Source organism: Schistosoma haematobium, chromosome 2, assembly GCF_000699445.3.
Source record: "Schistosoma haematobium chromosome 2, whole genome shotgun sequence".
Taxonomy (NCBI): domain Eukaryota; kingdom Metazoa; phylum Platyhelminthes; class Trematoda; order Strigeidida; family Schistosomatidae; genus Schistosoma; species Schistosoma haematobium.
Genome location: NC_067197.1, coordinates 10,871,206 through 10,897,242, shown reverse-complemented (window position 1 = coordinate 10,897,242; position 26,037 = coordinate 10,871,206). Strand labels below are relative to the sequence as shown.

The 26,037-nt window shown below is 33.7% G+C and overlaps 1 protein-coding gene across 2 annotated transcripts in view; it reads right to left on the bottom strand.

The window, feature by feature from the left end:
- MS3_00006184 (uncharacterized protein) overlaps positions 1 to 25,819 on the bottom strand; it is a 52,267-nt gene extending 26,448 nt beyond the window's left edge. The window contains exons 1-3 of one of the 2 annotated variants that reach the window (XM_051214304.1): positions 25,669 to 25,819; positions 8,722 to 8,862; positions 5,734 to 5,802 (exon numbers count right to left, since the gene is read on the bottom strand). In XM_051214304.1, coding sequence (XP_051067461.1) covers positions 5,734 to 5,802; positions 8,722 to 8,862; positions 25,669 to 25,695 — 237 coding nt within the window. In that variant the 5' untranslated portion in view covers positions 25,696 to 25,819. Of the gene's footprint in view, positions 1 to 5,733; positions 5,803 to 8,721; positions 8,863 to 9,294; positions 10,608 to 25,668 lie in introns of those variants that run through there. The other variant, XM_051214305.1, reaches the window with a different exon arrangement.
- Between the last annotated feature and the right edge of the window lie 218 nt (positions 25,820 to 26,037).

Sequence of the window (26,037 nt, the reverse complement as noted above, 5' to 3'; positions counted from 1 at the left end):
AGAATTCAGCGGAGGTGAACTGTGGTCCATTATCGGATACTAATACATCTGGACACCCAAAACAGCTAAATACTTGTCTCAGTTTTTCAATAGTAGCTTTTGTAGAAAGAGACTTAACGTAGTGGATTTCCGGCCATTTTGAGAAAGCATCAACCATCACTAAGTACTGTTTTCCGTTTATGGGACCGGCGAAATCTACGTGTACTCTTGACCATGGATTTGTTGGTGTCCCCCAACTCTGCATTTCGGTCTTGCGAGGGGCTTTGATAGCTTTTGCACACGCGGAACATCTCTCAACATATTCTTTGATCTGAGCGTCAATATTCGGCCAATATACGTATCCACGTGCAAGTGCCTTCATCCTTGCTACCCCTGGGTGTGCGGCATGCAGTTGTGACATCACCTTACAGCGTAAATTTATGGGTACGATTACTCGATTCCCAAACATCAAGCATCCATCCACAAGTGATAGGGAATTCCGACGGTGGGAATACTGTTCAATATTTTTGTCGTCTATATGGGCAGGCCAACCATGTTCGAGGTAACTAATAATCTGCTTCAATTCATTATCTTCTTGAGTATAGCGTCTAATATCTTCAGAGGATAATGGTGTTGCTTTTATGGCAACTTGCAGTATATGGTGAATATCATCTTCCAACGATATCGTTGCGATAATAGAATCTTCACGTTCCTGCTTCTGATTCGCAATTAATCGAGATAAGGCATCAGCTTGTCCAAACTTTTCAGTTGATTTATATAGGATTTGGAAATCATAAGCAAGCAACGTAATAGCCCAGCGTTGTAACCGATTCGCTGTATAAGCAGGAATACCTGACTTTGATCCAAATATAGATATAAGCGGCTTGTGGTCTGTTAAAAGCGTAAATCGACGACCATAAATCATTTTATGAAATTTCTTTACTGCAAAAACTAAAGCTAATCCTTCCTTCTCAATCTGACTATATTTTCGCTCGGCTGAGTTAAGAGTTCGGGATGCATGGGCAATTGGCTTTTCTTTACCATCAGGAAAACGATGACTGATAACGGCTCCAATTCCATAGTTTGAAGCATCGGCGGCTACAATTATTTCAAGCTTTGGATTATAATGAGTCAGCAACAGTTTAGAAGATAAAATCCTTTTTATTTCATCGAAAGAATCTTGGCATTCTTTTGTCCAGTGCCATGTTGTATTAGCCATCAAAAGTTGATTTAATGGTTGTCGCAATTTATACATCTGGGGTACGAACATACTATAATAACCAATCATCCCCAAGAATGAACGAAGGGTTGTAACCTCAGTCGGTCTGGGTATATTTTTGATAGCATTTATATTGTCTGGATCCGGTCGACGACCATCTTTATCAAATATATATCCCAGGTATTTAACAGACTCGAGCAGAAATTCACACTTTTCTTTTTGTAACTGAAACCCAGCTTGTGATATTTTAGTGAGCACCACATCTAACCGACGCATTAATTCCTGCGTGGAAGAGCCAACAACTATAATATCATCCAAATAAACTGCTACACCTTCGATGTTAGACACCATAGTATCCATTATCTGCTGGAAAATTGCTGGAGCTGGCTTAACACCAAACGGTAATCGGTTAAATCGATAAAGCCCACGGTGGGTATTAATGGTTAATAACTCCTTTGAATCTTCGTCAACTTCCACCTGTAAGTAAGCTTCAGACAAATCAAGTTTAGAAAAATAACGTCCACCGTTCAGTTTAATAAATAAATCCTCTGGTAAAGGTAATGGATATGAATGATTTTGTAAAACGTCATTTAATCCTGTTGAAAAATCTGCACAAAGGCGAATAGCTCCGCTCGCTTTCTGAACTACTACAATTGGTGCTGCCCATGCCGAATAATTAACAGGTTGTATAACACCGAGTTTCTCTAGTCGGTCTAATTCTTTGTCGACTTTGTCAATAGCTGCATATGGAACTTGACGCTTTGGACGGAAAACAGGTTTTACATCCTGTCGTAGGTATAATTTTGCCTTCTCAATTGTGCAGCATCCCAATTTATTCTGGAACAAGTTTTTATGTTTCTGCAAAAGATCTTCTATAGTTACGACTTTCTTAGCTACATGAACTGTGGGTGGATCTCTAGGATTACTTGCGCTTTTCATTGTGCATATTTCATTTAATGGTACATCCCATAAATTTAGTTTATCTATCCAGTCTATACCAATAAGGTCTAACTCATGTCTGTTCGTTAAGTAACAATTTCCTGTAAAGTAATTACCTCGGAATTTAACAGAGCATTTTATCATTCCCACAAGTTTCAATATATCTCCGGACGCATTCCGTGCAGTGTGCTCTGTTGGTAATACTTTCGGACACCCAATTAAATACCACGTTCGTTTCGAGATTAGTGTGATATCTGACGCCGTGTCCAGTTGCAATCGAATATGAACACCATTAACAATTAATTCCACATATCTTCTTTTATCCGCTACGCTTAGAGCCAGTGTAGAATATACGCTGTTTATATACTTATTTTCGTACTGGTGCGGACGTCTGGTTCGTTTTGATCTTAAACTTTCTCTAGTTCGGCAGACTAATTCTTTGTGGCCAACTTTATTGCATATAGTGCATCTATGATTTCTAAACCGGCAAAATCTTGAGAAATGCCACGCACCACAATACCAACATTTAGTTGCAGGTTTAGGGCTTTTCGAGTGATATTTATGACTTTTGGTACTATTTCGTCTTTGACCTGTCTTAACAGCATGAACAGAATTCGATGGAGCAGCACTTTTGGTTTCCAGCATAGCTGTATCTTGTTTTAAATTTATTAATCGTTGACATTCAGTGGTGATAGTTTGTAACGTCATTTCATCATCATGTTCCATACGGGATAACAACTTCATGCGAAAGTCGGCATCAACAGGAGAGTTCAGACCAGAAATAAATAATAAGCATTTAAATTGATCACTGGTTAATACATTTAATTTAAATCGTTCTGCTTGTAAATTTACTCTTCCGGCGTACGTAGTATAATCTTCATCAGCCTCTTTAGTCAGCTGTAGACAGTTATACCGGATACGGAATAAAGACGACTGTTCACAAAACATTTTATTTAGGATGTTAACAGTTTCATCGAAACTAACTTCTCGCGGATGTTTAGGCAGAATATGGTTTTTATACTTTTGATGCTCATTAGGACCAAGTTTTTGTAATAGCAGCCGAACTTTCTTTGCGTCATCTATAGCAGCAAATTCAACTCGGAAAATATCTTCAATTCTGCCAAACCATGCTTCAAAAGTGTGACCGTTGTCTGCATCAAATATAAATTCTGAAACTGGATTAAGGTATGACTCAATACTTTTATGTTCTGGAATCTCTTGTTGGATAGATAGTTTCCCCAAAAGTGTTTCCAAGAGTTTCTGTTGAGAAGCTAACATCTGCTGCTGCTGTTGTTGATATTGTTGCTGCTGTTGTTGTAATAATAACTGCAACTGTTCTAAGGAAATCGACATTTTTTTTATTTTGCCAATAATATTAGCTCCAAAAATCACCGGCAATTATAACAGCTAATTTATTTCCAAAATCTGAGTCAGCACTTGTTGTATTATTATTATTATTATTTTGTTGCCAAAATCCCCGTCGCCAATTGTTATGACCTTGGATGTCTGACTTTTCGATCACACGATCTATCTACCAATCCGAATACGACTTATACGAATCTTCACACTAGGCCAACCAATGACGTTCAACCGGTGTGGGCAGTTTAGCGTCCTTATTGGTCCTATGTCCTACGAGCCCTTCCACTTGAGTCCAGAACAAGATACCAGCTTCCGAATCAGAGCAGATCGTTTATTTCAGGCATACTTGGTTTATATATCAATCACACAGACCGCAACGTACCATAAAATAGGAAATAATATTTGTACACAAATAAGCCAAAAAGTGGCTGTGAATGTGGGAGGCATTAGTTAATAAACTGAACATAACTTAAGAAGCGTAAATCGTACAATAATAAATTATAGGTCAAAATAAAGCTTATCATAAAAGGAATATAAATATACATAGTGTAATTGTTGAGTAGTTATACAATAAGAATGTTTATAGAATATTAGTCCATGAATAGTCCTCGGAAGTTACCTGTTATTTAATCTTCACCGGATATAACAGAAACCATTTTTATTATATGACATTCAGAGGAAGTTGAACTTATGTTTTCCTGTTAGCCTTTTACTTTAAATTTTCTTAGAGTTTGCTTCGTCAAATGGAAATGATTAAATGTTGATACTTAATATTAGCGTCTCATATATCATCGTTAGTACGTTTAATTGCATTTTCACGTTAATTGGGGATCAGTAACAGTGAAAATTAAAGTATACGCCTGATTCTACTTTGAAATCAACTTGATATACTTAGATATCTTATAAATATTAGTGTTACCACCGTAACTCAAATAAAATAACCGATTTGAGCACCTTATGGTTTTCTTGTCGTGTCTGGTCCCATGTCAAGCTCATGTAGGTTATTCTAGCTTTTGGATGGACTGATTTATTCATCTCTACAAGTCACATTTTGACCTTGTCGACTATTTGCTTACTAACCGTGACTGTTCTTATATGAGCGTATGTGTCCTTATTGTATATCCTACTCTTCACATGTCTGTAACTTATTTTTGGTCTGACTATAAATACCGAGTCAAACTTGATCAAATTGGATTAAGCTAGGTGATATATGGAATTAAATGGGAGATTTATTTTCATAGCGTCTTTCTACGATCAAACTGGAATCAGATACTGGGCCACCAAGTCTTAATAATCTGTAGAGCTAAAACCATCATTTATATGGAAACAACATTAACACATCAATATCATAGTCGATGTGGTTATAAAAATAAAATTCCGAAAAATCAAATCCTATTAACAATTGATTTCATTTTGGTGACAGAATACCATTTTGAGACGTAATGAATTGTGTGGTGAATTCAAGCCTTATTTTGATCACAAACAGACTAGAATGGAACCATATTTATTAGAATAATTCATAATTCAAAGTAGAATATTATTATTGTACTACAACAAATTCATATTTAATTTTTTATTTCTCTTGTTTCATTAACCAAAAGTACAGTATCAATTTCAAATTTCATTCAGATCTATCAGCTCATTGTCTTTTTAAAGACATATTTCGCTTATTCTATAATGTTCTATACAGTTTGCTCAACATTCCCTATCCCTGAAGTTTAACACTTCCAGAATTACAAACTAATTTATTGTGTACACATAGTTCCCTTTATAAAATGAATTCATATTATTCTGCATAAATCTTTGTTCTTGTTCTATTTAATCTATTGTAAATGACTAATTCCGAGTGGTGTTTTGATAGCAGGATGAAAAGTGCATAAATCCCTCCGACCAGCAAGCACCAATAATTGTGTTCCGTGAATAACAACTAATTGTACAGCAATTTTAGGAGGAAAGACACTTCCTGTTCACTTCAACGAAAACAGGTTCAGAAAGGCTAAAAATTGCAACACAGTAACTAAGCGTTAATTTTGTAGAGCACTGGACCATAACTTCATGATATCACGTCATTTAGGTTAGTGATAATATCATTTTATTTCCATGGATAGCTATGAGTCAGTCAGCATTACCGACTACATAGTATTTCAATATTTTATTTTTACTAACCAATTTGTCCAATTTTCTACAAGATTTACACATATTAAATTCAAACCCAACTATATAATGAATAAGATTACCTCATTTTCTTGAACTTTCTCTTTGGCTTGTCTAACGGCATAATGTTCTTTAGATAAGGCTTCATGGACCTTTTGATAAACAGAGTAAATGAATGGTTAGTTTTGAGTTTATAAAACGGCAAATCAGTAGAACCATTCGAATTAAAAGCAAATATTTCCGCTATTACTTTCCTGATCCATCACGACTGAGTTCTGAAGTGTCAACAAGCAACGATCACAGGTGTTCTTAGGTGTCATATACTACTGCTCATGTCTTGCCCACTAAAAAATGTGGTGTATTGGTCTGTTAAATACCATATTAGATATATTCAAAAAATAAGTCAGAATAATGGTAATAACTACCTGTTATTCAGTGTAATTGAACTCATAATTACTACTTATTATCATCATTTGTAGCAGTTGGATTATTTCATTTAATTATTGTTTATCAGTCAATCTACCATAACTTCTCAGGCCGAAAACAAGTTATTTAATTTTGTCATATGTTTATGACTTGTAATTTCTTTACTATCTTACAAACTAATCATCGGTATTAAATGTTATGAAAGGACAAAAAAAAGAAAATAAAACATTTGGTAAGTTGTTCTCCGACGAATCAGTTCACGTATGTTCAATTAGTTTTAAGCAGAACACTTGATTTACGGCACTTTTATATGGTCAGGTTTATATTGTAGTGTTTCTTTTGATTCAATAACTGATTCAATATCTGTTCCTGTTTTTAATTTCCAGTCTATTAAGCATAATTGTGTTGTCCAGCTTTATGTCAAACATTTCCTAGTTATATACATAGTGAGATTTATTATTTACGATGCCTTGTAGTTTTATATTTTGCACATATTATCATGTGAGTTATCATTCAATGTAGAAAAGGTACTTGTGACAACTCAACTGCCTTTCCTACTTTCTCGTTGGAGGTGTGGGTATGTGGGAATTGGCATAGGCAATCGACTGGATGCCAAATACAGTAATCACGTCAGTAAACTGATTGGCTTAAGCGGAAAAACATAACATCAATAAGGAATATATTCTAAATGTTACTGAGCACTCTGTTTTATGATTCATGAAGGATCGAAGAAATCATAACTCTATTTTGTCACACATAGTAGATTATAGGAGTGAGATTGGCAAATCTGAATCACTTAAGACCAACTCTTATATTCCGTATGTTGTTCCAACGAAACTTGAACTTGCTTTTTACACGAAGCACAATATGTGGGTAAAAAAGTCTTCGTATTTATACAGCTTTTAAAGCAAATTTCTTAATTTAACTGTGAATGAATACTTAGTCATCAACTTTACCATTTAGTTCATAAATCAGTTGGACTTCACTATTCTCAGTCATTTTGTTTATATTTACATACTTAGTTTCTTAGCATTATTAACGTTCTAATCGTTATCGTTTAAGTTGAAATCTAAGCTGAAGATCAAAGTTGGTATTCATTTTATCCACTTATCTCCACTGTTCACATGACGAATATGATACGTGTCAATGTATATGCATTTGACACCACCAACTGGGTTGTTATCATTGATATTGATTCATAGACCATTTTGGTTGATTTTTCATACTATGATTTAGAACAACATATATAAGCGAACAATTTTGTTTTCGATTAGATGCTCACCAGTCTTTACTCTAATATACTGTATATTAGAATAAAGCCTGATGAGGATTTAATCGGAAACAATATTGTTCGCTTATATATGATCTAGATTTTTTATGCAAAGTAATAATAATAATAAACATAGCAATTTATGGGGTTTGTCGAATATGGTAATATGTTTGTGTGTGTGAGTGTAAATGGAATGAATTTCGTTGTGTAAATCATAGAATAAATGAATCATCTTAGTAAACTATGTAAACGAGACTAAAATGTGTCGTTGGAATTGACAATCAATAAGAAGTTAACAATAGGAAATTTAATATTGCAACATACTAGGACCCCTATTTGACTGGAATACTTCATTATTGAGTCGAAATTGTACACTGTAGTTAATAACTATTTGATTCTATAGCAGCTATCCGCAATCGAAAATCAATAGTCTGTATCATCAAATATGATTTTTGTTATTTTCACTACATTTGGATTATCGATGGTCTTTATGACGAATAAATGAATTTGTCTGTATACTTCAAAGGAATATTTATCAAATAATTGATTTAAGATATTGTCAGAGAGTCCTGTTTAAAACCTCTTTATAAAATTATGAATCAATTTTATATCTTTCAGTTCAAGTTTACAATTTAATTGACTTCTCTTTTCTTAAGTAAAGTAAATATTCACTCTCACCTATGACCAATTATATTTAAGTTATGAGAAAACTTCCTTTAAAACAGAAGTTATTCCATAGATTAAAATCATAAGTCAATTGAAGCTAGACCACCATGGAAAACCTGGAAGCACTGGACGGCCGTTTCATCCTAGTATGGGACTCCTCAGCAGTGCGCATTCAGGACCCCGCACCCCGCGAGGCTCGAACCCAGGACCTATCAGTCTAGCGCCAAGCGCTTAACCAACTAGACCACTGAGCCGGCATTCAATGTTGTTAATGTCTAACTTCAACCAATCCACAAAGTTGCGCCACCGTATACCATTGTCTTCAGTGAGCTGATATCTCACAACAGACCTGGTTCAACTCCACTGGTAACGGCTTTTCACTAGGACTCCATGAGTATCTCTTGAATTCAGTCACTAGTGAGTAGATGATTATTATCAGAAGGGGCTTTGGGATGCGCACTCCTGAGGAGTCCCATACTAGGACGAAACGGCCATCCAGTGCTTTCGGGTTTACCATAGTGGTCTAGCTTCAATTGACTCATGATTTCAATCTGTAAAATTTCTAAAAATCTCCACAAACCCATTCTGACAAAAGTTATTCGTTAAGCGATGCTCATTAACTGAGTGATTAATAATAACCTTTTTTCTATTTCAACCAGATGACCATCGAAAAAAAATTACAATATATATCCAGTTTCTTTTCACTTACCATTCTGTTTGCTTCTTCAAACAAAGTAGCATTGAGTTCCATGCATTCACTATTCATACGTTCAATGTAAGATTTTAAACCGATATTTTCTTCGGAAGTAAGTTTAACTTTTTCTTCTAAGCTAATCATATCATTACACGTCTAAAAAATGAGAAATAATGATTGAAGAGTAATGAATAAGTATTCAAAATTTAAGGAGAATATGAAAAGAAAGTATCTATGATGATATACAACAGAAATTTTATAGATATGGTTTTTGATCTTGTTTAGGTTGGTTTCAGACTGGAAAACAAGTAAGGAAGTTTGACTGACTTATTATTGATAACGATAGTAATATGCAAAAATACATGTTGTTTATTTTATCCATATTAAGTCATTAAAAGAAAACAGTATAGAGAGTCAATTTTACCAACGATTGTCCAATTGCTTGACACTCATTAACGAACCTTCATAACAATGGTCTTAATATTACGTTTCTCACCGTTGAATCCCCTATTCAACACCTATTATATCTACATCAGTTTAAACATCAAGTTAGTATGTCCAACGTTGACAAAGAATATAAACCCTTACTTCTCTAATGAGTTACAATTACTGATTGTTGTCACCTCCATTCAGATGAGTATTTCCTTCCTTAATTTTTGAACAACAGTCAAACTTAAATATTACAACGATATTTCACTTCTGAAAATACTTTTTGCACATTTTTATTGTTTCTTTTATTTTTAACTGCTGTCTACATAATATGTTCCTCTACTCAAAAATCAATTTGACTAGTCAGTCTAACAAATCCGATACAGACTTTATACAACAAATCTAGGTGAACAACAAAGTTTATTTACTTACCTATTTAACAATTAATATTTGTGCTATTTTTAAGGTCACTACGTGTAAATCAATGAGCAGATGATTGTTACAATAAACGGTCAACAAGAGAATGTAAAAGCCTACTTATAAATAGTCGATCAATTCACACATTAGTACAATTTTTGATATTCTAGAACTTTAATTTTTCTCATTCCTATTATACCACCAGGTGAAGGTACTTCCAAATAAACATAATAGTTTCTGTGGAGTATTCTTGATGCCCCATTGCATCATATATATTTTGTATAACCAATAAATATGATTTGTTACACATCAAGTCATTTATTTTAAATAAACCAATTGGTTTATAAAACTTAGTTATGTAACGTATTCATGATAGACTCACATGTTAACAAATGATCCTGAGTCATTTCGTCCGAATTCTCCAACCACTGATCTCGGTTATCACGCGGACCCTAACCAGATACTCTGAATCAACTTATGTGCCTCAGACCAACAGTCAATAACTTCATGGACTGTTGCGACGATTTCGTTTAGTCGTTCGTCGAAATACGTGGTGGTTAGATATATGTAATACATGTCCTAAATACCTCGATCGATGAAGTTTGAATATCATATAGATCGATTTCCCACCTTTGCTTAGATCTAAGTGACCAGAGCCTAGTGTTCTTTCACGTTTCATATTACCCATAACCTTTTCGACATCGTTAGAAGTTGGTAAATTTGTGTCAATCAACTATTCAAGTCGGTTAGAAAAAAGCGTAACTGGAGAGTTGCTAGAGGTCATTTGAACTGTTCCCTAATATGTTCTACCCATCCATATAATATCCTAGATTGAGAGTGAATGACAGTTTTGTCTTTTTCTGACATAGTCTTCCTTCCTTTTTAATACCAGTTTCTTTGATGTTGTCTTTTGTTTGTAAAATTACTAAGGATATTTCAAATATTAATAAGCTCGGAAACAAAAAGAAATGCAGTAATGAATTATTCCTATACATTTTTATTACATTCATAGTTACTGATATATAATATCGTGTTACTGACATCATTTTTCTCATTATTATTTTTTTTTTTATTTTTATCATGATGATGAAAGATGTTTATGTTCGAATATAGTTTAGCGATAACTGTCTTCTGAATTACCATCATTATCATTATTGTTATCATTAAACGAAGCGTGAACACAGACAATAAAAATAGACAAATAAAATGTAAAAGTAATGAAAATATAGATCCTTATCGATAAAAATGATAATAAATCTTGTTAATTAGGAATTTCATGAGATTTTTAGTGATTTACTCTGCTCATCTTTATAGAAGCTAAATGAATTTTTTAATGAAGCATAATCTAGGACTTTAGTTTGGTCTAATTGGAAATAATTAAGATTAAGTTTTAACCATCATTCTACTATAGCATTGAAATCCATAATGATTTACCAACTTTTAATTTAACCTTTAACTAATACTACTGTGATGTGAGCTACTTATTTCCACATAAGTAGTATATAACGCTGGTCAAGGACGGAATATATTTCGGTAGAAGATCGAGAAGGAAAGAACAGGAACAGAAAGCAGTTGGTATGGAAATGTATGAACAATGAAATCTGAGACAACGGACTAATATCTGGCGAAGGAACAGTCAAGTTTGAGACAATCGATTGATATTTTGCAAATTAACTATTTTCAATATGGTTCTCAGATTTTAGTGAGATGTTCTGTAAATTTGTGCTCGAATACATTCAGTTGTCCCCACTCGTGTTCTTATTCATTACGCTACTACTTTGTCTCACTATAATCAAGTCGTTTAAGTTTTAACCGATAAACAATTGTGACCGGTTTCGATAGGTGAATTTATTAATCTAGTAATCAAATATTTTTCTAATTTAAAAAACAATAATCCATTGAAGACGTATGATCGGTTAGGACATTATTTTTATTATCAGTTAAAGAGTAACATTTCATAGTTACATGTTTGTAGAGAAAAATATTTACGTCTCATTTGCTTAACATTTGGTAACTGCTTATAACAGAATATTACTATATTCAATCGTTTTATCCATATAACTCGCCTGTTTTTTATAAACTGTAAGGTAAAAGAAATTATATGTAATTTATATCAAAGAGTTGAGATAATATAAAGCCAAACTATACTGACTAGTCTAAACCATTTAATCCATTGTACTAATATCCTGATGCTTGTGAGGGAAGGCTCACACTTTGTACTAGTTTTCTATGTGCAACAAACGATCATGAGACATAGTTGATGAATTTAAATGACAAAATACAAATTTATTTATCGTATCCTCTAAGTTATAGGAGTACTTATGAGAGCTTGTTAAACAATCGAGTGGAAATTGATATTTGACAAAAAGTTTTAAAGAAGTAATGTAAGTCACTTGACAAAATTATATTGTTACATATATTGTATATTATTACCGCTAAACTATAGACTGCTGAAATTTCGGTCTCAGTGAAAATAAATCGAAGTTAAGCTAAAGTTGGTTAATCCAAAAGATGATTAGTACTCAGTGAAATCGACGTGGGTTGAGCTTAACAGTGTAGGAGAATGTAGTTTTACTCATTAAGAATAAATAAGAATGAAACAAAAATATGCGAAACCTAGTAGCATAGTTGTTCTTTATTAAATACAAAACAACAATGATCAATCACATGAATCAAAAAGTAAACAGTTATTAAGAAATCCGATTTTAAAAACTAAAAAAACGTTATGAAAGTGTAGTATCATTAAAAAGAAACTAACCCTTATTGATAACAATTGAATAACATTTTATTACAACACTATACACGAAATGGTTGAAAAATTTTATGAGTTCCGATTTTCAGAAATAAATCTGTATATTATGAACATTGAAAATTGGTATAGGATCGATTTTCATGAAATCAAAATGTAGATTATACGTTTCAATCATATTTAATAGTATGTACAAACATACCACATTAATTAGTATAAAAATGAAACGACTCAGGTTACAAAATTTTACGATAATACATGCTTAAGGTGTGTAAACAATATGATTTCTTAAGTTTAGAGAAGGAGGCAAATATTGATTTTTTAAACAGATGTCCGTATTTTTTTAAGAAGATATGATTTTGCTGTAAGATGGGCGCTCCTTGATTCCTTAAAAAAGCGGATACAAATGGAACTCGGGAGGCCTTTATACCACCGATCTTATAGTTGTTTCAAATCGGTTGTAAGAGGCTGGAGGCTTTATTAGTCATCACATTAGGTGGTGATCATGGTTATTTAAACATCGCTCTCATGAGTTGTTGCTTTCATTTATTCACCGAGCTGCATTGGATGAGGTGAGAAATAGACTGGTTAGTGGGATTTAGCAAGTGGTTCATGACCTTCTTGAACATCCTTCATGTGAATCATCGTTATAGCCTCCTATGACTTCGATAACGTGAACCAGTTAGTCCAAGGGCGTGTTATACTGAGCGAGTGATACATTATTTTTTGGTTATCATACCTAGCCTCGCAAAAGTAAAAGGCTAACACTTGATAGGTGCTCTTTTTCGAGAGAGGGTAAAGTGTTGATCACGGTTATTGATTTTGATATCGTGAACAATTTTATAGAGTAATAACTTCAAACTAGTAATCATATTATATCACATCCTTTACATATTACTCAGGACATCTGGACTAAGAACTGATATACACCTATTATGCTGAGTAACAAGAATCAACAGATCTGACTGACTCATTTTATTCTGAATTATTATTGATTTTTGTTCAACTATTTCATTACGTACCACCTAATTTTTTTGATCTTACTATTACGTTTGATGATCTAGAATCTCCTCTTACATATTATATCTATTTAAAACTGCCTTTAAATATTTTCAATCTCATTACATGTATTCGAATCGTCACTTCACTTCTTATCAGTATGTTAACTTTATGATAATTTTGATTTTATAATATGACAGGTTGTATGCATCACCCAATAAGATCCTGATGAAATAAAATGAATCGATATTATTATCCTCAATTCTTTTTTCTGACTCTTAAGAAAATATTATCATTGGGGAGTTATGTTTATGGCTGATGTGGTGAAAAACACAAGCATCAATCCCATTTACTTTATAGTCTATTTCTATTGCATCATTTTGCATGTAACTGAAAATAAAAACAGGAACTCTTGTTGATTACTCTTAATCTAAAAATCTTTGCCTACCATCAGTTATTTGAATATCAACAGTTGCAAGTAGAAAGTTATAAACATATAGGTGTATATAAAAATCATAGATTACATGAAATCAATTATACATCATTTTAAAGTGTATGGGACTTCAATTTTAACTAGCTAGTAATTATAAATATGATAAACTTATAGTCATATGACATTTTTTTTGTTCTTAGAGATGTGCACTCTATTCCTCCTACTAGTGGTCACATGTATAACAACTTGTCTTACAGTTTTATGAGTTATTTGGTGGTATACTGAATTGCTTGTATAGTATTCATGTATATCGTCAATGAATAAATGTGATTGTTAAGTCCTAAACAAACATTTAAAATATTATTGAAATCATGGAACGATCAATGTCAGTGCGCATCTGCAGCCTCGGACGCAGGAATCTAACCCAGGACCTTTGGTCTCTCACAAAAGCTTAAACTCTAAACCACTAGCCCGCATCTAACGGTACTAACGTCTAGCTTCAACCAATTCACGATGTTGCGCGACCATCAGAGTCCAAGAGAGACCAAAGGTCCTAGGCTCGAATCCCGCGTATGAGACACCAACTCACGCCTGTTATCCCTCGTGGAGGAGGGTACGCCACCCACCAGCACTCTACATCCAACTCTGTCCTGGGTAATCTTTTTAGTTGTTTCCATTTGCTATTCTTCCTGTCGATATTCGCTTCCAATTCTGGACACATTGTGTTCGTTGGTCTTCCGCTTTTCCGTTTCCTTTCAAGATTCTAAGTAAGCGCTCGCCTCGTGATGCGGTTTGGTGATTTCCGTAATGTATATCCTCTCCACTCCCAACGTCTTTTCTTAATTTCTTTTTTTAACTGGAAGCTGGTTTGGTCTCTCCAACAGTAGTCTGTTGCTGATGGTTTCCAGCCAACAGACACCGAGTATCTTGCGTAGACAATTGACTATGAATACTTGTACCTTCTTAATGATGGTTATGGTTGTTCTACACGTTTCAGCTCCGTACTGTAGGACTGTCTTAACGCTCGTATTGAAGATTCTGGCTGACGTTCGTTGAAGGTTGTTTTGAGTTCCATATGCTTTCCAACTGTAGGAAAGCAGCTCTTGCTTTGTGAATCCTCGCGTTTATTTCCGCATTTTATCCTCTTTGTTCATTGATGATGCCGCTGACCAGGTACGTGAAAGATTCCACATCTTCCAGCGTTTCTCCATCAAGTGTGATTGGGTTGGTGTTCTCCGTGCTGTATTTGAGGATGTTGCTTTTTCCGTTGTGTGTTAGGGCCCACTACTGCAGAGGTTGCTGCTGTTTCACTGGTTGGCCTGACTTGCATATGTTGGTGTGTATGGGACAGAGGAACCAGGTCCTCTGTAAAGTTCAAATCATCTAGTTGCATCCAAGCTATCCATTGTATTCCGCGCTTCCAACCATATGTCGAGGTTTTCATAATCCAGTCGAGCACTAGAAGAAAGTGGGAGAGTAAGCAGTCTTGTCTGACTCCCATCCTTACTTGGAATGAGTATGTCGACTGTCCTCTGCACATCATTTTGCAGTGTAGTCTGTCGTATGACTTCCGTATGATGTTGACAATCTTCTCCGTTTCTCACTTCATAATGTCGAATAAGGTTTCATAAGGTGTTTCGGCCCACACTGTCAAGTACTTTCTCACAGTCAAGGAGGATGATGTATATTGACGAGTTCCATTCAATTGATTGTTCAACGATGATCCATAATGTGGCGATTTGGCCTGTGCACAATCAATCCTTACGTAATGCGGTCTGTTGATCTGGAGGTTGATAGTCTACGGAATCTTTCATCCAGTTCAGTGACACTGTCTAAAACCGTTCCTGGCACTGACAATAGTGGGATGCCTCTGTAGTTCTCACATTTGCTCAGATCTCTTTCTTTGGTATCTTGATGAATTGTCCTTCTTTCCAGTCTGTCTGTACTTTTTCTTCCCCCCAAATCTCTTTAAATGGAGTGTGGAGCATGTTTGTAGTTACTTCCATGCCTGACTTCAGTGCTTCAGCTGGTATGTTGTCAGGTCCTCTCGCTTTCCCACTCTTGATTTGTCTGATTACCATTGTGATTTTTTCAGTCATTAGTGAAGTGACATCTATGGGGAGGTCTGTGTGTGCTGCTTCGATGTCCCTTGGATTCAGTCCAACTGGCCTATTCAAGTGTTCCACTTATCTGTTCCTCTGTTCTTGAAACTTAGTGGTTGGCTTACCTTAATTATCCTTGACCGGTTTCTCGAGTTTACTTTATTTCCCTACCAGCTTCTTCGTTGTGTCATATAACTATCTTATATTTCCTACTCTTGTAGATTTTCTGCTGCATTACATTATCTCAAATAACAGAATTAAACAGTCTTTATAATGAATGGGTCAGTAACTATGGTAAATTAAATGATAAGGTTTAATTAATTTCTGTAAAGAAAAAAATGAGTGATTAATATTCTGTTTTTAAAAGAATAAACTCAGGATACTTCACAAAACTGACACTGTCACTAACCACTGATTATTTATTTGAATTGTTTTGTCTATTGTTATCAATGTATTTTCTTACGAAACATTATCCGTACACTTTGTAATCAGTTACATTTTTAAGTAATTTCACAATGTTGATTTTAAATGCGTGTATGTATTCAACTGTGGGTGAGTGCGAATAATATGAATCAAAAATCTCTTGCTTTATAAATTGAACAAGTAGATCATCAAAAAGGACGAAGATGTATTAGCGAAAATAATTTTCTTTTCGACAGCATCTCTTTCTGAAGTTGTACAGCAGTATTTGTAGGTAATTTTTATATGTAGTAGTCTATAGTGAAAAACGGAAGTGTCGCAAAATCATGGAAGATATTCAAATATATTCAAGTATCGAGTGTCTATGTTAATGTAAATGTAATGGTGGTGCACAATATAGTCAACATTGCCGAAGGATTTCAAGTACTGAATAAAAATAAGTATTGGATAATTTAGCAAGTAGTCAAAAATTATCAGGAACACAATTATATGAACGAAGAATATTTTTTTCAATAATTTCTTATCAGGTTCTGCAAGTATATATCCAAATTAATAATCCATAAAATTGGCCAGGTTTAAGGCAGATTACATCACTTAAAATTGTAATATGTGAATCAAGGACTGTTTGTCATATAAAATCAAATCGTTAATGTTGGGATGGCTAATATGAAGTATTAACTTGAATCAGTTTATGGGTGAAATGAAATTGTGAAATAAATGATCAGAATAAATATGATCAACATGGGGTGAGAGTGAATAATCTATTTACAAATCGAAAATTATGTGATATGTAGAATAATATGAGTTAGGCAGAAATTAGCAGATAGGGTTGGGTGCCGAATGAATTTCTCAAGAAGGTTAGCAAGTGTAATAATAATAATAATAATAATAATGCCAGTGGTAAGATGTATGGATAAGATAAGTTTAGGATATAAAAATGAACATTAATCAAATTACGCCACCATATTATAAAATTATTTATTAACTAGTTGGGCCCGAAGTTGGCCAGGGTAAAAGGAGCGGCTGATGAGCCCCAATATACAAATTCCTAGAGCATCTGCCAATACAACTTACTCCACAGGAGCAGTTGAATTGATATATATAGAAAAAAGTGGCTGGTCTAGGTGATTAATCGTTCAACCTTGAAGTGATCATTGGACGTATGGAAAACAATAATTGTAGTTTACTTGCATTAAAAGTTATTTGGATTGATCTGCGTAACTTCAGTCTTAGCATTTCACTAGATGCATCGCCTCTAAATTGTAAGCTTATATACAGAGGCTTTTAGTTCATGGTTAGGCATTCCTTATGCTAGATAAGGTAAACTTGAGCTAAAATTAGTAATAACAATTCATTACGTCTGATTTACAGATCATGGGTGCGCACTGCTGAGGAGTCCCATACTAGGATGAAACGGCCGTCCAGTGCTTCCAGGTTTTCCATAGTGGTCTAGCTTCAATTGACTCATGATTTCAACTATTGAAATTACTAAAAATCTCCACAAAACCCCTTCTAAAAATATAACTTTAATCAACACTGGTAAACAGCCTTATTTAACAAAACATAAATCTATTTCTAAAGTCACATGCTTATATATATATATATATATATATATATATATATATATATATATATATATATATAATAGAGGTCAAAAATTATAACTTCTCTCTATTTTACAAAATAGTTAAACATCAAAAAATGTTATATTCTTTCTTAAGAATAAAGAATTGTTTTCTATGGACGTACATACATTTTTGTAGCACGATGTGTATATATCCAAAGAATTTTGCTTAATATATTATATACATATAGTTATTACTGCTGTGTAATAACTATGACAATAATTATTGTGACGTCACATTATGATTATGAATTTAAGAAAAACCAACAAAAATAAGGAACTAAGAAATTAATTTGCTAGTTTTGTTTTCTCTTTTATCTAAACCATCAACGTGCATACTTATTCAAAGTAAGATTTCAATATTACTACAGATTTCCATAGTTAATAACTGTATATATACGTAATTTCTTTCAGTATCTGACCTGTTTAAATTCATGGCTAAGCTTTGAATTAAAGTGACATTTTAACCGAACGGAGTAATTATGGGAGTAATTAAGTTTTGCATAACGGGACTAACATATGTATGATTGTGAGATAGACGGCACGATATCATGAGTAACATGAAGTTTAACAAATTAACTAACTGGATTACACTAGCTTATTAAAATTTTATGATGGCAGCTACCGAATTTCATAGTTATTGTATATACGTCTGTATAAACCATTAATTTGACAAAAATGTCTTGTTAATAGTTACTAAATCAACGAGAATTCTTTGATACACTGGATTACAACCATAGACGTATAACAGCCAAAACCATTATGAAAATTGTAAATAAAGACTATGTTTACATTAAGTCAGTAATAAGTGAATATAAACAGAAAACCATAGGACTTTAGATGAGCAAGTGAACTTGACATAGGCTCTTTTTGATCCTTTTACGAAATAAACATGATCTTTCATGTTCCGTGAAAAAAAAGTTGCAATAGAAACTTGGCTTTGAAGTTTGAGTTACCTAGCCTGTCGTATGCATGGTGTTCTCGTGGATTTCAGGTTGGTTGATATGCCAAATGCCATGAGATAGTGTATCACACTATTATTGTATATTGGGTTCAAATAGAGCTAATTTTATGCTATATGTATGTACTTCGTTCCGTTCTATAAAGGAGTAGTGGCTAAGTGATTAAGGCATTCGACTCTCATCCACTAAATTCGAGTTCAAATACAGTTCCACAAACTTCAGTTTAAGCAATTGCGTAATATCATTAATCTCACATTTAGAATTGGGTCAAACCCAAGTGCCTGGTGAATGAGTTAAGTACTTTAACTATTTTGTTTATTGCAGACTTAGTAGTCGTTACAATGAAGAAATCTTGGCATTTTAATTCCAAACTGACAACCAGATATCAACTTGCGTATCAGGAAACTATTAGTCCATTTTGGCAGGAAATATCCTATCTTTTAATATCAATACATGTCTACATGTTTTTTTTTAAAATGATTCTCATTTTCTAACAAAAACCCGATCTGATTAGTTATCTTCAGTTGTTAATTACATATTATTTCGTTGAATGAAGTATAACAAACACGAACTCTTAGACTAAAGAGTTAATTAAAGTCTGTAACAACTGAGCTACAAATATATGCAATATCAAAGATGAAATATTCGTATTCCTGGATGAAATTTTAAAACGTATACACTATGAATTAAATTTTATAAAATCATGTGAGATTCAGTAATGAAATTTCAATCCAATCTTTTTTTAACAGTCTATGTACAAAAAATAAAATGTTTCATCAGTTCGGAATCATTAAAAATGATATTAATGCATAGAGGCAATTTGCATTTATTGTTACTACTCTCAACCAAATTAATTGACGTATATATTTAAGGAGGGACTTCAAGCTTACCAAATTTCAAGTACATTAACTAAGGTTAATCCACCAAGCCACGTAACACAGCAGAATTAAGTTTAAACAGTCTATATTCAAGTAACCAACACTGAGTGATGTAATCTTTAATTACTGGTTTTGATGATTAGTATGTGCCAAACAATTATTTATGAAATATTTATCGTTACTAACGCGACGCACAGAAGTGAAAAAATATCGGTTACTTTGCTATCCTTCATTACATTATTAAAGAACTTTTGGTTTACATGAGGTGAGAGAGAGAAAAAATAATTTCAGTCCACTTATAAACTAATTCAAGAAACAACTTTTGGTCGCCTGGTAATTTATTTATTATTATTATTGGCTTTATTTAATATTATATTTTGGTACAATATAGAATTCTCAGCACAAAGTATTTCAACAAGTTTCTTTTACGGAAAAACAAAAACAAAGAGAAAGGAAAAAAGGTTTGAAAAAATCTGAAAAACTGTACAACTTTCCAAGTTAAAGACATGTAAAGAATGCAGGTTATTGACTAGGTTAACTCTAACAACCTGTTCGTCACAGAGTATATTTGCTAGGTAAGGCACTATAGAACTTTTATACTTTTGCTTGCGTTCATGGGTTTTAATGTAATTACGTCTCTTTCTACCAAAAGATATACAAGGAGAAAGACAAAAGTGAAGGTGATGGTTAGTATTTGATAAAATAACACCTGACAAGAGTCATGTTGACTTTAATAACCGTGTAAGTATGTAAATGTCAGCTTTAATTGCTTATTAATAAAATATCAAGCCAGTTTTCTAGTAGATCTATCAAATAAAGTCCATTTCATTGTGGTTCGAGAATCAGTTCTATGCGAAAATCACCACTCAAATTATCGTAATGATTTTATCAGCCATTAGTAACTCTTGAAGTTTGTACTGATGATGTTGTCTAGAAAGACAATAAAAGCCTTGTGAATAAGTCATCTAGCTTAAAAAAGGCAATTTAAAAAATCTTAAGGTATGAATATTAATTGTCTAGCATAGATCGTGCCTATTTATGCATGTACTCATACGGGGTTACGACCATAGGTTCCGCTGAGCAGATGTTATGACCCACTTACAAAAACAGACTGTGATATTAATTTTTTTTTAAATATCATTATTATCTACATCATAAAAACTATGGAGATTTAGCATAATTTAGCTAACTAGGCTGTAATATGTGTGGCCTTTTTTATTTAACATTGAAAAATAGTTCAAAAAACGACAAAACTGACAGATGTTGAATCAAATGAAAAGATAGAAAATCAGAAAAGGAATCCTGTAACTCAGTAATTACCTGTTAGTTTATTTAATTTACACAACACCCCATTGTGAACATTTCAATGAATTCAATTTGTAAATAATAAATAAAAAACAGTAAAATTCCTGTGTTTAAATATCTACAGTACTAAAACACACGGAGGAAATGTACATACTCTACATAAACATACACAAAAAAACTCAACAAAACACAATTAATCACAATTACACACTGAGTTATGTTACTTTATCATAACAGTATCTCAAGAGCTATAAGCTAATTTCTTCCGTTTCTTGTAACTGGCAGCATTTACAAATCAACAAATTCCAGAGACACAAGGTAAAAAGTAAGCATCAGATATCTGGAAAGTGAGTCATTTTTATGTATAACTAGAAAGTAAACAGTTCACTTTTAACCTACTGAAAGCCAACTAAACATGGAATACTTGAATTCAGTGAGACGACCATCAAATTTATAGTGTATGACCAAATACGGTCAATATAGGGTCCATCAGTAAGTTTGTTTGACTAGTAAGAAACCGTAGCCTTTTCCGAACAAAGTATGTCAGCATAAAATATTATTTACTTAACGCTGTGATTTTAAACGGTTAATATCACAATGTTACGGCGTACACGATATACATTGGTGGGTTGCTGATAATGATCACGTTTAGTTGCAAACTGCCCACAAAATGACAGGAAGTATACATACAGTTAAGTTTAACCTAAGTAGTAAACTCTTTAGTCACTCTTAAGGGAGTTAACTCTTAAATGCAACCAAAATGAGGAATCCTTAAAATCATATAAGGGCTCATGTGATTCAAAGTGTCTTAAAACCACAAACTTTTGCATATCACGATTTATCAAGACATTTTGAGAATACCCATTTAACGTGTGCAGCCTTATAAATTCGGATTTACCAAATTTATTCAGATTAGAGGTAAGTAAATGAGTATCAAAGCTTATAAAACAACACAATTGTTCTCTTTTGATACTTGTCTACTGAATTTATCCTGTAGTTTCTACCAGAATTTTATCTGACGGCACATTTCAAGTGAATGCTTTTAAGGGAGACCAGTATATCGTTAACAGCTGACGTATATTTGGCCAAAGCACGTATTGTTAAGATCGCGATAGTACATACGAAATACACTGGTGATGTGTATTCCGGAACGTTTTAATCACATTGATTGTGAGATGCATAACACGACCAACCTAACCACCGCGTGACTTTTTTAAGAAATTCTACTAAGCTTTCGTTGTGAGCATTGCGGTAATTATCACAAAACACCAATTATTATCTGTTTTGGCCGTAAAAACATTTAATCAAACCTTTCAGTAGTGCATCACTTCGAACGCGCTGCCAGATTTCGAAAATTTGTTGACGTGACTCAGTTAAAATCTTAGCATAACATCTAAGAAGATAAATAGCTTTAGATTAGTTTGTTAAACTAAAAAATGCACGCGCTATTCAAAGACTAATAAGTCTTTAAGATTTTATGTGTGATTTTGCATCTAAATCAGTAAGGCTCTTTGAGCGTTCTACAAAAAGTGAGGAATTGTAATAATTATTTCAAAATATGTTAATAATGGGAGATTGTCATTTGTTGGCGATATTCATTAATATAAAAAATGTACGACATCCGGCCTTGGTCAGCTGTCTCTGTTTATTCATAGCAAGCGTTTATAAGCCCATTATCGAAATTCAGGCAACTGTGATGAAAACATTTATGCATAAAGCCTAATGTATTTTATATTATAGGACAGACTTTGATTCTACTCACTTATCAAATACATATCTATGTGCTCACGTTTGAACCACACACTTTCGTGCTGACTAGTAATACTACAGGGCTGCTCAAACTAAGGTTGGTGGGGTTGAATTCAGACCAGTAACCTACTACTCGAAAGTGGAGCGCTTCTGCCAAAACGTCATTGTAATTGTTTTCTAGCTGACTTTTATACTTAGAGAAACTTGAGTATAATGGTGTGCAAATAATTTGGTCCAAGGAAGTAAACCAGTAAGAAAACTCCACCCAATACAAGCCTTAATCATCCAATATATATTCACGTGATTCTTTTTTTGAGAAACTGGTATAATGAAGAGGTGAACTGTGGAAGCATTGGAAAAAATTTCGAGATGTACTAGATATATTCGGACAAGCAAGATGAGGACTTATATGTGATAAAATGGAGAATACAGCTACAAACATTTCCACATGTTGATGGATTGGTTCACCTTATGAAACGTTTTAATGAAAAAACGAGGTGAAAAATAATAGAATAAACAAAAATGGCGACTGGGATAAACATTTGAGGTGTGAGTATTAGAGTGCATAAAAACTTTCTGTCCATAGTTAAATTTTGCATTTCAATATATATTATGTTCAATTCTGGATTCATAAGTCAATTAAAATCAAACCTTTACTTTTCTTAGAGTTACTTCAAAAAATAACAGAAGCAGAGGAAGAAAGCCTACACGATTTCTCACATTGAGTGTTTGGTCTCTTAAATCACTTTTGAAGCATTTTAATAGGTACTTTTGTCGCACTAAGTGTTAAGTGAGGAGAAAATTCGTGGTTATTGATGAACGAAATAACGCTTCGTTCGGGCCATCAAGAGATAAAATATTTAAGCCCACACAACTATAACAGACTAATCTAGAGCTTAACACGATTACATGGCTCACAACACAATTCAGTGTTTAAAATATAACAATAACCTTAAACTTACCAGACTATATTAGAGTATAATTGTGATGTAAGAATAATTTTTAATGAAAGATTACCTTGGTGACGACACACTAATCAAGAAGCTCTTCTTCACGGTTAAACAAAAAGAGTCACAACTTTCTCCGTAAAAGAAGAAGAATAAGGAGAGAACTCAGGCTAATAAGAGTTAATGAGCCAAATTACCCTAATTGAGAAGCCAGAAATGCTAATCTCATAGCCCTACGTTACTCCAAAGGAGAGTATGGATAAAAGCTTGTTGGGGATTCTACAGAATGTTTAAACACTTGGGTTTTGAACTAGAATTGAAGTATAAAGAGGTTTGGTAGAAAATCGGCATTGTAGAACGGTACAATAAAATCACTAGTGGAAGACGATTATATTAAACATGTACTCTTGGACGCTTTTCTGGCAAAAACAGACAAATCATATCATCCGTGATCTAATTATTGTGATCGTTGTAGAGCTCAGTATCTTTGACCTATTAAGAAATACCAAAGGACATTAAAGAAACTTGCACTCTTCATCGCAAATCCATAAAATATGTTTCAATCTATCTGTAGAATATAAAGCTACTGGAAAAGGGCCACAATACTATAGTTGATGCACAATTCTGAAAACAATTTACCTGTACAATTGACTAACGTACTTGTCAGAATTCTAAAAGACACTGTCCACAACGAGTTGTTAAAATATCTGGACAAAAACCCAGTCCCCTCTGTGAAGAAGTACAGATTAAAAATAGGTTGCTTATGTCCTACGAACTTATTGATTTCACTAGTAAGTTAGTGTGTACCGACGGCTCAAAGAATATCCATAGACGTAGCCTTTGTTGATCGATGCAAGGTTTTTGAAGAAGTTCAACACAACGACTGCTGTTTTAGGCGATATGAACATCAATCGCAGCTTACCTTCGGTTAAATGATTATTTTAATACCAACAAACACTACGAGATAAATTCCAGTTGTGTGACCGAAAAAGAGAGCCTATTAAAGTGCCTCAAGTACACATTTTTAATTAGCGTTATTATTCTAATAAGTAAATGATATCAGTTATGTTGCCTCCTATATTATCAAAGTGTGGAGGTTTAATTATTCCCTGACACCAGAAGCAGTAGTCGCATTACACAAACTTGAGTACGGCATAAAAGCAATTCGTTCTTGTGTAGTGTTTGTATGAATTAGTGATTCCTTTGTACTTGAGAACTGCCTGGTTTAAAATTCTGAATACCATACGTTCGTTTGTGTCCACCTGCTTCTATTTGCTCTAAATTCCATTATTTCTGGTGTTCCTAGTTCGTAATATAACCCAAACACTCCTAACTATAACACCTTGTCTGCGTATTCATGACGACAAATGCATTCATGAAACCGAGAATTTACATTCACCTATCAAACCCACAGCCTAATTTAAATATTCAATATAACGCAGTCAACTTTTAACATTGACGTAATTTACCATATCAATATAACAGCGCTCTTATAATTCGATGAGCAAACTAATATTAGTTTGCTCAGCCTTCAGTCTTCAGTAATAAGGATAGTAGGTTGGTGAACCTGTGTTAATCCTGACGAAATGCCTTCCAGTGAAGGTCCAGTTTCTCCTTGAAAGTATTCACTGATGGGGCTGATACCCCTTATTCGGGTAAGGCGTTCCAATCATTGACTACTCGATGAGAAAAAGTTTATTAGATCGCGGCTTATAAAACTTCTTGCTATGACCTCGAAGATTATTAGTGCTGAAGGGAGCAAAAAGACAAGACGTGTAAACACCCAAATCATAATTAAAGATACGAAATGCCAGTATAAGGTCACCTCGCGTCCTACGATATGACAAGTGGTACTATTTCATGACTTAAGCGGAGAAAATCTGCATTGACATCTCATAGAAGCAAACAATAATTCGGTAATTCGTGAAATGAGATTAATTAACATTACCATTGATTTCGGTTCATCAACGTTCATCGCGCAGTAATTTGTAGAAAGTTAACGCCAAGATTTAGAACAGTGCCAGTACTCAGCGCTCAATGTGCAATAAAAACGTCCTGGCAGTTTCAGTTTCGGTTTGGAAAAAACAGGAGGTTTGATGGCCTGTGTTGGTTCTGGTAATTATTATCTCTCATTTGATCCAGCTTTCTGTTGAAAGAGTCGACGAATGGAGCCTCAACCACGTACTGAGGTAATGAATTCCATTCGATGATTCGATGGGAAAGTTGAAAGTCAGCTGGCAAGTAATTTGTTCTCGGCTTGTGAACTTTTTTGGAGTGTCCTCGTAAACTCTCTGTTTTATAAGATAAGCAAAATGAG